The sequence below is a fragment of the Miscanthus floridulus genome, chromosome 10 (genome assembly GCF_019320115.1).
Source record: "Miscanthus floridulus cultivar M001 chromosome 10, ASM1932011v1, whole genome shotgun sequence".
Classification (NCBI taxonomy): Eukaryota; Viridiplantae; Streptophyta; class Magnoliopsida; order Poales; family Poaceae; genus Miscanthus; species Miscanthus floridulus.
In genome coordinates this window covers 102937184-102949544 of record NC_089589.1, presented here as the reverse complement: position 1 = coordinate 102949544, position 12361 = coordinate 102937184, and the positions used below count along the sequence as shown (strand labels likewise).

The window sequence follows — 12361 nt, the reverse complement described above, 5'->3', positions numbered from 1 at the left end:
GCATAAGCCTGAGAGAAGGTAAACAATTTACAAATGGCATCAATCGTGCCGTGATATTATAACTACCCGTCTGCATCAGATAGTAACTGCAAATTAGATGAAGACAAATCATGCACCAATGGCAACTTCCATGACATTGCATATATAACTACTACATCTGAGAAGAAACAGGGACCTGACGCCTCCACTTCATCTGATGATATAATAAGAGAATAATAAGGCCGGCATGCTTTCGTCCTGTCGACCCTCGCAGTCATCGCCGGCGTTCACGGAGCAGCAGCTGAAGCAGCTCCGGGCACAGTGCCTCGTGTTCCTCGCCGTCAGGTAACACCGTCCGAGTTCCTCGCTTGCACAATTAATTTAAGTTGTTCATCAGCGAGGCTCCATTCTCCATTGATAAACAGATGCCTGTAGAGCAGTAGTAACTAGTCCTCCTTTTTCTGATCATTCAGAGAGATCAAATCTAAGCTGGAGTAAGAACGTACTAAGAAAACGAACATATTGTTTGTTATGTAGAAACAACATGGAGCCCACGAAGAAGCATCTGCAAATTGCACTGGGCGAATTTTCTGCAGAAGGTATGAACTCAAACCAGCAGATTACTTGGGGGTTTCAGGCTGGCACACAAACATTTTTACGGTTCCATCTCGACGACCAGGCAGCAGCAGTAGCGGCGGCGGCGGCGACAACAACCGCGACGAAACCGGCCCGTCTACTTCGCCGGTGGTGTTCTCTGTACCGACTGCTGTGTTGCCACCGCCGGATCTTCCGGCCCTGTCTTCTCCCCGTCCCCGGAGCGGTCCAACGAGAAGAATTGTACGCGGAGGACCGCGCAAAATACAGTGATTCAAGGGGAACATTGCATTGCATCAGTATTGTTTCACTCCCTGTTCTAGCCATTTCAGCATCACGTTTTAATTTATCGTTACCCCAGTGATAAGATGTGGCGTCGTCTATTTTTCATGCCGTCAATTGTATAATCATGTATAGTTGACTATATACAAGCTATTGCCACACAAGTGTTGCGTATCGCTATAAATCTAACCAACTATGAGCACGTACGCGTTGGTTGCTAAAAACCTTATTACATTACAATCGAAGTCAGTTTGCTGGTATAGATAGTATTGGATGGATGTCTATTCTATACTTCAAAACCGAACTGGTGGATTGAATTTGTTGGGGGTAAAATACTTCCACTACGCCGGATTAGGCCCATCACCGCCGGATTCAGATCATGCAGTGTTAGGGCAGCTGCCGGTCCATGACCCGATAATGATAACTGATAAGTTGTAAAAATCAGAAAATACTTCTAGTTCTAGGTTTGGCTGTGATAAGTGATAAAAAATAAAAAAAATCCTGACAGTTCTAAATCCGGCAGTGATAATCTACAATAAAAAAGTATATGTTTTCAACGAACTCAAGACCTCATTCAGGCATCCATACTCGCTATGTGCTCTTTTTTTAACTATACAATTCTAAATTCTATATTGTCAATTGACACTCTAAATGATTTCAAATGAAAAAATTGTTAATCACAATTTGCCTTCATTCAACATTGTTAACCGTCTCAAATCCGATCCGAGAAATTGTATCGAATATTTGGACATGTAAACTATCTCAAATTTAAAAGTTGTCAACTACAAAGTTTTAGATCTCTTTGAACTCTACAATTTTGTTATAAAGTTTATCTTGATCCGATCTCATATAAAAAGGTTATGACACCTTTGTGTAAAATAGCCAATCATTGGAAGTTCAAGCCATAAACCGATAGTCATAGGTGAACTATTACCACTAGCTGTAACCACGAACCGACAATCGGCGTGTTAGCTGGTTGGTTTCTGAGCTGGTTTGGGCTGGCTGGTGCTGGTTTGTTGTGAGAGGAAAACACTGTTGGCTGGCTGGTTTGGGCTGACTGAAACCAACAAGCGAACAGGCTGAATGATAATCCCTCCATCACTGCCGATTGTACTATTATTGTCGGTTGGAGTCATAAACCAACAGTAATATACTACAACTACTGGTTGAAACAATGATAGTTCAGCAATAATGATAGTGTGTTCTGTGATAGCGTCCCATGAATAAGAGGGAGAAAGACGAAATAGGCATAAAAAGTTTGGCAATGAAAGAAGATTCTGTTCAAGTGACCCTTAGCTTCTATATACTACTAGTCGGGCCCCAGCGCGTTGCCGCGGGACGGGACGTCAATTGTAGTTGTATACGTTTAGAGTGAGAACATGAGAAGTAGCATAAATGTGAAATAAATGAGGTACGGTTTTAGGGGACATCTAGGGCGTGTTTGGTTGCCCGCATAAGGGCAAACCAGGCTCCCGGGATGCAGCCTGCTCATGTTTGGTTCCCTAGCCACCGTCCCGAGCCAGGCTCCGCTCGTGCAAAACCCCCCTCCTGGCCTGGCTCGCGAGGAACGCCCAAATCGGCCGTTTTTCGTCAGCCTGGCTCGCTCCGTGCTCCCGCGAGCTCGCGCGCCTGGCGATTCCGTGCGTGAGGAGATGGCGCGAAGATCCTAGGGTTACCTCCCCCGTTCCCGCCATTCACCGCCTATATATCTTCCCTCCCGCCGCCTCCCTCTCTTCTTCTTCTTGTCGCTCCCCGTCTGCGCCGCCGGTAAGCTCCACCTCCTCTTCCTCCCCCCCTGGTGTTCTTGATGGATTCGTGGCCTCCTAATGCCTACCCTCTCTCTCGATTTGTTTGCAGGTGCCGTGGATTTGCATCTTCTCGAAGCAAGTGAGTTTTTCCCCTTCTATTTCTTCATTTTTTCTGTGCGATTTGAAACCCTAGGTCACCATTGTTTGTTGATCTCGCTGCAGGCACACCAGATCTGATTTCTTGGTTGTTATTGCGGTATGGATCCTTGTTCTTAGGTCTCAATTTTTTTTCTTGTTTTTTTCAAGTAAAAATCCTATTTTGTGTATGCTAATCCTCTTTTCTTTGCTTGTGTGCTTGCAGATCTGAGCTCCCTCACCTGCTGGGTTGGGCTTTTGCTGGTGCTGCTGCTTGTTGACGTGGGTATTTTGTATATCTACTCCCCCTCTCGCCTCCCCCCTAATCTGTACTCGTGCGATAGTGAGTCCTGCGTTCTTGGATTCGGATGCATGCCCTACTTTGTGAGATTATGAGCAAGTATATAAAGTTGCCATTTTGTCTGAGCTATTGTCCAAGTCTGTGATGATTCCTTTTGTCCTGAGCTATTGCCTTAGTCTATGATGATGCCTTTTTCTGAGCTATTGCCCTAGTCTGTGATGATGAAAGTCTTATTTTTAGCATGTTCTAGTATATGATGAATCCTTGATCTGAGCTTTTGTCCAAGTCTTTGATGATTACATTGTCATTCTGAGCATTTGTCCTTAAATTCCATTCATTTTTTCTAGATGGACATTGTCAGCCCCATCCTGCTCATATGGATGACAATGCTGCCTGGGCACTTCAGAGGGATGAATGGGCTAATCACATGTGGGCTAATAGGGGTCTTTCTAGAATCTAGAGTTCTATTATGTATCATTAAGTTGCCTGTAATTCATTTTATTCATGGACAAATGCTGTTTTTTTTCCTAGTGATTCTACACTTGATCTGAGACTTTGGGCAATAGCAATGATGTTTTTTTCTGTGATACTACACTTGATCTGAGACTTTGGGCAATAGCAATGATGTTTTTTTTTCTATGATACTACACTTGATCTGAGACTTTGGGCAATAGCAATGATGTTTTTTTTCTGTGATACTACACTTGATCTGAGGCTTTGGGCATGTGCAATGATGATAAATTTTCTGTGATACTACACTTATGCTGAGGCTTTGGGCATGTGCAATGATATTTTTTTCTTGACATAATACACCTGTGCTGAGGCTCTGGGCATGTGCAATGATGTTTTTTCTTGACATAATACACCTGTGCTGAGGCTCTAGGCATGTGCAATGATGAATTAGGCTATGGCTGAGGAGATGATGCCTGCTGATGAGCTTGTGTTCCCTGGACTGGATGGTGGTCTTTTGGCTGGTGACAATGTGGTTGCTGGGGATGATGTGACTGGTTTCATATCAGCATCACAGGAACCTGCTCAGCAGAGGACCTACTTGGCCAAGCACTACTATATGTGAAGGCTTCACAGCTTGGGGTTGATCCTTTTGTGCAGTGGTGGTCTCTTTTGTGCATACCTAACTATAGCTGGTGGATGTATAGTGGGTTGACCTTCTCTTTTGTGTAGTTGATCTGATCCTGTATAGCTTACTTACTAACACTAACATATAGTTAGTGTCTTAGATAACCCTGCACCTACAACCTAGATCAACCTAGTGCTGGCAATCTGACCATGAGTCCATTGCCAATGATGTGAACCTTGTGGTTCTGAACTTCATATGGGCACCAGCCTGTGCCTGTGATTTGCACAATTTTATTCTGAGCACTTGCCTTATTGCCTGTGATGTTTGTTTTTCTTATATCTGAGCACATGTCCATTGCCTGTGATGCTTTATGACTGAACGGAGCACTTGTCCATTGCATGTGATGTTTTTGGATTGATCTGAGCACATGTTCATTGCCTGTGATGTTTTTTGATTGATCTGAGCACATGCCCATTGCCTGTGATGTTATTCTGATTAATCTGAGCACATGTCCATTGCCTGTGATGTTTTTTTGATTGATCTGAGAACATGTTCAGCTATGGCTTGGTATGTTGTTCATGTTGGGAAGGAGCCTGGGGTCTACTCCAGCTGGGCCGAAGCACATGCTCAAGTAGATGGTTTCAAGGGAAACTGCTACAAAAAATACAAAACAAGAAATGAAGCTTTGCTAGCTTTCTATGGTAATCAACCTGAAAATCCATCCTCTCCTCCAACCTATCAGTGCACCTCTACTAGAAAATGATGGAAATGGCAACTTTCGCTTGTGCCACAGTTCATTTATACTTGTAATAGCAGTAGTTATTGCCTTGCTAGTAGGTTTTTTCATTTGGAAATTGATGTAATATCTGATGTCAACTAGTGGATGGTAATGTTACCACTACATGTAAGAGGTGACTAGAACTTGTTGTATGTAGTCAACCAAACAATGATCTATGTATGTGCTTTTTAAATCTGCAAACACATGCATGCAACCAAACACCTGTCTCAGCCCAGCCTGGTTCCACAGATGCATGCAACCAAACAACCCTTGTTGCATGCATCTGGCCTGGGCAAATGCAGCCTGGCTGCCTGGAGCTGGCCAGGTTGGGCTAGGAAGGGTACCAAACACGCCCCTATTGTTTGTGAACCATTAGGGCATGTACAACTCACAGATGGGTGTTCGTCTTTAAGATGGGTGTTCGTCTTTAAGCGTCTCGAATCTATCATACAGACAGGTATAAAGACAGGTCATACAACTCACAGACAGGGGTCGATATCTAAACTGTTTAATGCTTTGCATGTAGTTAGGATCAACTATAAATAAATTTTTGTATACCATTATGTGGCTATTTGATAGAAAATATATCAAGGATAAATAAGAGCAACATGATTATAATATTTTTAAAAACCATCAATATAATAATTATATTTCAACGAGAAGTTGCAACGCCTTTTGTCTAATTTCCTTTATTTTCATAGCGTTGCCATATGTGCTTGATTAGATCCTTCTTGAGTTTCCTTTATGTTGGCCGAGCTTTGATATATTTTATGGGCAAGATAGTAACTCATGTCATATTGTGTTCCGTTTACATTACAGTGTACCGAAGGAGCTTCTCTTGCTTGAATGAACAGCAGTGACTTGTTTTTAGACTGATATGAAACCGTAATATTCAGTACGTAGCAAAATTTCCCGAACTTCAGTTTTCATATAGCATATTTGGCTTCAGTTTTCAGACCACATCCAAGCTTCTAGGATGATGCAACAGTGATTTAATTTATATAAGAAAAGCGGCTATATTGTAAATTAGCATGCACTATGCTGTGCACTCGGTCCATGAACCGTGGACCGGGGAGGAGATATGAGAGCGGTGCACCATGAACCGTGTCCATGATAAAGGTGTATTTGGAGTGTATTTCTGGATTTGTTTTTGTAAAGAAAAACGGCCATAATGCAAGCATGACGTCGGAGATGATGTCAACTAGCTAATAAGAGAAAGTTCGGCACGGACGGCTGCTTGTTCCATGCGGAGGAGCTCACGGTGCCATGGCTTGCTCGCCGGCGCTGCTCAGAACTTGAGCTACAGGGCGCGGGGCTGGTGAGAAGGGGTGGAAAATACGGAGGAGCTCACCGCGATTCCGATGCGGGGTGTCTCGGCGTCGATTACTGCACGGAGAGGTAGGGAGCCGAGGCGAGGCGGGCGGCAGCTCCGGCGAGGTTGCGGGAAAAGGCGCTGCGGGTGCGGACTGATGCGAAGGAGCGGTGTCGCGGCATCTTCGTGTCTCTGCGGACTTCACGAAGGAGCAAACGAGACCACGAGCGCCCGCGTGGGATCCGAGCACGCCGTCGACTCGAGGGGGCGAGGTTGTACAGCGCAGCTGACCCTGTCGATTGGGCCTCGGAGCACGGGCCTTCATCGTCGCTTCGCGAGACGACGGGAAGACCGTCTCTAAGCAGAACGGAGGGGATTTTTTTAAACTTCCCAAGATAGAGACGGCAAAGGACGACCGCTGTACGTGCCCTTATTGTCATCTGTTCTCGATCACCGGATGCGGGATTATTGTCGCACGCTGCAATGTAGCGGGCTATCCTGCGTCTCTAACTTTTAAGTGTAAATGGCATAGGAAAAATGTAATGTTTAACTGTTATACCATGTATAGAAGATCTGTTCGTACTAATCTAAGCGTCGAACATGCTGATTCTTCACCTGATAGGTAAGCAAGAGCCCAAAAAAAAAAGGTGCTCGCTACAGTAACCAGTGACACGATTATCGGTGGGGATTATCGTGCAACGCTTCACCGTAGCAGGTTACCCTGCGTTTCACTGTGTGATGGTTTACGAAAATGTAGGGCTTAAGATCTCTCTTCGCACTATTATTTAATTTAAGTGTCGCACACATTGGTTTGTCACGTGATAGGTAAGAAAGAGCCAATCAATTGTGTGTTTCTACATCAGTGGGTGGTAAACTGTGTTGAGAATTAATGTGGAACGCAGATGAGGAAAAAAAAGAAATTAATGTGAATGCAGATAAGAAATAAATGGATGGCTGTGAACAGTGCGGCAGAGGTGGGCATCCGCCTTTGAAGCTGAGTAAAAAAAGGGGGGGGGGGGGGGGTAGAAGATGTAGGGCTGAGCAAAAGAAAAAATGGAAAGGGGAAAGTAAATGACTACACGACATGGTGAACAGGGTAACAGTAGATGCAATCCTTACAGCTATAGCTGTATATGATTTTATTTTTTTTATTTTATTGATTGATGATTGATTGATACACGACGGGAGGGATTAGGGGTCTCCAATGTATCAAGTTGACCCTGATACCTATATGAGACCAACAACAAATGTGACATCATCTATTAAATTTGCTACAATTAATTTATAGAATTATATTCTAGATCCATAATGAGACCCACCTGTGAGTGTGGTGTTGAATTTTTAAACATTCTTTTTAAGCTTAGGATTAGGTTCAATGCATGGAGTTGGCTCCTGTATAAACTCAACCACATAGTTTATAGGGCTTGGCCGTGTTAATGTATTTTTTTTGTATGAAAACACCTTAGAACCACCCATTGGAGAGACCCTTAGTTTCACCTTTAGAATGTTGGACCATTTATTTGGTCACTAGCAAATGTGCTCGTGCATTGCAATAGAAGTCAATAGTACATGAATCATACTCCATGTCATTGGTACATGCGAGTTGTTCTTATTCATATAAACACATGTCATATAAATAGAGAGTGTGACCCAATTCATCTTGGAATCCGACTTTAAGTCAGGACACAATGGCCAAGAAAAAAGCTGACACAGTCCAACTGGCAACGACATAAGAGGTAGCAGTTATTAGATGAATTTACAAATTCTCTATGACTTAATATTTAGACCAGGACTTAGAAAGCTCTTCGTGGTTTAATATTGAAAGATAATAAATAAAAAAAGATCGGGACCAAGAAACTTTTCTAGGATTTGATTCGATAACGAATAGGTTAAGGTAGTGTTGACACCGATTTGGTTCACACAACGGTGGGGGCTAGATCGCCCAGAGATGGCCTAGCACGCAACGGAGGAAGATCCCGATGGCGAGGCCGACCAGCAGGTCGACGAGGCTGATTAGATGCTCGTTTTTTAGGCCGATAAACCCATGAACGCCTCCCGGGAAGACCCGTCGAGGAGACACACGGTGGGGGTGTTGTAGTAACGACAAGGCCATCTATAACACCGACGAACCTCGTCGAGAGAGACGTCGGACTGCAAGGGGTTGAAAGAGTTTGAGGTAGAACATAATAAATAAAATAGGTGTGTTTTTCAAGGATTGAATGTTGAATCCCTCCATATAGGATGGCGCCTTTTCTTTACATATAAAATTCAATAGCCTGAGCCAAATAGAAAAATATCTATGTAATCTCGGTTCGGTCCAGCCAGTGAGTCACAAAATTACACGTTAGTGCTCACGCTTACGTATCCGCAAGTCTCCTAGTCTATCCGTCTAGCAAACAAACTTGCATGCAAGATTAAATTATCGATTCCTCTTGGACTTTCCTCCTTTAATCGGATCCTGCATGCTTGTATCTTCTCCTAAACGTCATACCATGCATGTTGTTGACGGTAGTTAACATTCATCACAAATCGTCAATATACATTGCATAAATAATTAAAATTGATCATCAACATGGACTTAGGGGTTTTAACAGACAAATTCCACGAGTTTTGGTGAATCTATGTTTCTAGCAGGATTTAATCAGAAAACCATCAAGGAGGACATATTCATCAAAGGAAATCACGTAATTCCGCAGGATAAACAATGTGGTAAGACTCTAGAAGACTCCAGAGGGTACTCCACCGAAGCAGGCCACGTGACACTGCCATGTGGGGCCGGCCGGCCTGTGGGGTCGCCCTGTCAGCCTCCCGTTGCTATGGCCCCGTTCACTTCGCTAAAAAAATAAGCCGAAATACTGTTCCGGCTGATTTGTTGTGAGAGAAAAATACTGTTCCGGCTGAAAAAACAAGCTAAAAAGTACGGATTATAAGACAAGCTTACAGGGCCTATGTCGGTTCTCCACTGACTCAAGGATCACACCTACGCCATCCATTTAAGTCGGTTTGATCCGAGGGTCCAGGATGCTTCAAGGGCCCTATATATACTTGCCTGCACCCCCTCCAGGGCAGTCCATGCATTTGATCCTGAGAACCAAAACCCCTATTCCATATTTTTCAATAGGATCAGAGCTAGCAATCAAGAGAAAATTAGTCATCGGTAGGATCTAGTCTTGTTTAGAGATAGAGAGATAGAGTGAGAGGGAAGAGTTTCGGAGGAGTCCCGGCCTGTCGGTGCTCTCTCTACGGCTTGTACTCTGGTGGAATCAAGTTCTTGATGAGCTTGCTTCTGAGATTTCTCTGGTAATCGACTTTTAATTCAAGTAAGTATCTTGTTCATATTGTTCTTTGGGTTTGCCACTCTTTTTTAGTACTTTAATCCTTGTAGCTTCTGGGTTAAAGTAGTATTCGTAGTGCAAGCGTGGTGCTTAGACTCGATTACTCGTGGTTGTACCCTACTTTCCGGATCGGTGGTAGCTCCCGAGGGTGACTCTTATAGCCTTGTTGAATCCTTTGTAGTCCACCTCCCGTTAGTAGGCCTAGCAGGACATTGTTGCTATAGGAAACATACTCTGCCTATGTTTTCTTTAGTAATATCTCCATAATTGAACAATAGAAGACAAAGTTTACCAAAGTTAGAAATAGAAGACCTTTGTGATCTCCCTACGCTCCTATTATCTAGCCTTGATTTGTGAAGTTGGGTTAACTTAGATTTAGTTATTCTCACACACGTTTCCTCGAGTTCGATATAAAACTGGGTACTCCCGGTGAAGTGCTACATCGGTATAATATCTGTGTGTTTGTGGATTATTCTATGTGCATTAATTTATACCAACAAGCATTTCTGGCACCGTTGCCGGAGAAACGGTTGTTGAGTTAACTTCAAACCTAGCTTATCCTTGTATCATTATTCTTTTATCTTTTATCTTTTCTTTTCTTTTTTCTGTGGATCCAGAATTCACCCCTATCTACCAATACGCTGCACCTACGAGCGCACACCTAGAGCCACTAGAATCTTCAAAGCCTATCCTAACACCTGGCTATGAGCTACGCCCGTGTTTAATCAGCATGGTCCGGGATCAATCCGTTTTGGGCAAAGATTATAAGAATCCCTATTCTCACCTAAATGAGTTTGAGCAAACCTGTGCATGCCTACGCATAGCAGACATGTCAGATGAAACCTTACGATGGAAGCTCTTTCCTTTCTCTTTAACGAGAAAAGCTAAATGTTGGTACACGCTCACCATAGGGAGTAGACAAAGAGATTGGGAAGCCTTGTGTTCTAACTTTTGCCTATATTTCTTTCCCATATCTAGAGTAGTCAGTCTTCATTTAGAGGTTCTATCTTCTAAACAAGAAGAACAAGAATCTCTAGGCATGGCATGGGAACATTTTAATGCCCTCATTAATACTGGCTCTGACCTTGCCATTCAAGACCCCATTCTCCTTCAACATTTTGACATGGGTCTTGATAGGAAAACCTCAAAGCGTCTTGATACAGCCTCAGCAGGCTCGTTCCTCCATATTTCTGCCAATTTAGGGAGAAGCATTCTTACTAAAATCCTAGAGAACACCCCTGAAGAAGTAGAAAAGAAGCCGCTAGAGGAGGAATCCCAGATAGCTAAACCAGAACATTTGCCTAACCCATCACCAAATTCAGCTATCCCAAATCCTGAACCACTAGAAAAGGATAAAACTCCAATTTCGAATTTCATGCTTGAATTTGAGGATGAACTTTTTGATGAATACAGAGATACCTCGAATTACCATACTATGAGGAAACCCCAGAAGCATAGGAAATCATCATCTAATGAAGAACCTTTAGACCCTTCTGAGGAAGCTTTCCTTAAAAAGACTACGAAAGAGCTAGTATCCATAATAAACAATTAATGGTTAGAAGAATCAGAGCTTTCCTCTGATGTGATTCATCTAGATTCACCTTCTATTTCCATTCGTTGCCAAATTAACAAAGCTCCTTTCGATGCTCTTTACAATCCAGTTGTGGGTGTTAATATCATGTCTGCATCTTTTGCTCATGATTCATTAAAACACATGCCATTAATCCCAACAACAAAGTTGTTGAAAGGTCTTTTAGGACACATTCTCTGAAAGTTTGGGAATTCTGTATATCCTCCCTATCTAGGTAAAAGGAACCATGGTGTATTTGAGCTTTTATATCTTTGATAACATAGAATTTGACCTTTTGATAGGACAACTAATTGAAAGACTTATCCAAGAAGGACAAACGAGGAAGTTGAAGACAAGTCTTGGAAAAAACTTTAAGCTTTCTATACCCATTACTCATTCTCTAAATGTTGAGACTGAGCCAATTCCCGAGGAAGACCTAATGGAAGAGGTTATGGTTGCATCTCTTGATGATTTGATCGAACCAAACCTCGAAGATGATGTCCAGTTCTTCATCAAAGAGGAAGAGGAAAATCCTAGAGTATGAACCTCTAGATGAATTGTTGGAACCACCTAAGTGCACCATTGAACTTAAACCCCTGCCTTCTGGTCTTAGATATGCTTTTCTCAATAATGATCAGGATTCTCTCAGGAAGAATCCCTACGCTTGCTAACTATTTTAGAAAAGCATCGCTCTGCTTTTGGCAACTCACTCTAAGACCTTAAGGGAATTAGCCCTGCTCTTTGCACCCATCGCATCCCTACATATCCTAACTCTATACCTTCTATGGAGCCATAGCGTAAGCTTAATAATACAATGAGAGAGGTTGTTAAGAAAGAGTTTTTGAAACTCCTGCATGTCGGGATCATTTACCTGTGTCGTACAATGAGTGGGTAAGCCCTGTTCAAGTTGTGCCTAAAAAGGGAAGCATGACTGTTGTTAAAAATGAAAAGAATGAATTAATCCCCAAAGAACCATCAATGGATGGCGAATGTGCATTGACTACCGAAAACTTAACAAGGCAACAAAGAAAGATCATTTTCCATTGCCCTTCATTGATGAAATGTTGGAGCGGCTAGCAAATTACTCTTTCTTCTATTTACTTGATGGGTATTCAGGTTATCACCAGATACCGATCCATCCAGATGACCAAAGCAAAACCACTTTTATATGTCCATATGGAACTTATGCTTATCATAGAATGTCTTTTGGACTATGTAATGCTCCAGCTTCTTTTCAAAGATGCATGAT

At 42.8% G+C, this 12361-nt stretch overlaps 1 protein-coding gene across 1 annotated transcript; it reads left to right on the top strand.

Moving 5' to 3' along the window:
* The first annotated feature begins 219 nt into the window (after positions 1–219).
* Positions 220–4114, top strand: LOC136489169 (uncharacterized). Its single transcript, XM_066485882.1, has 4 exons — positions 220–324; positions 517–578; positions 659–816; positions 3944–4114. Exons 1-4 carry the CDS (start codon positions 227–229, stop codon positions 4112–4114), a joined length of 489 nt encoding a protein of 162 aa, XP_066341979.1. The 5' UTR covers positions 220–226.
* Positions 4115–12361: the final 8247 nt, after the last annotated feature.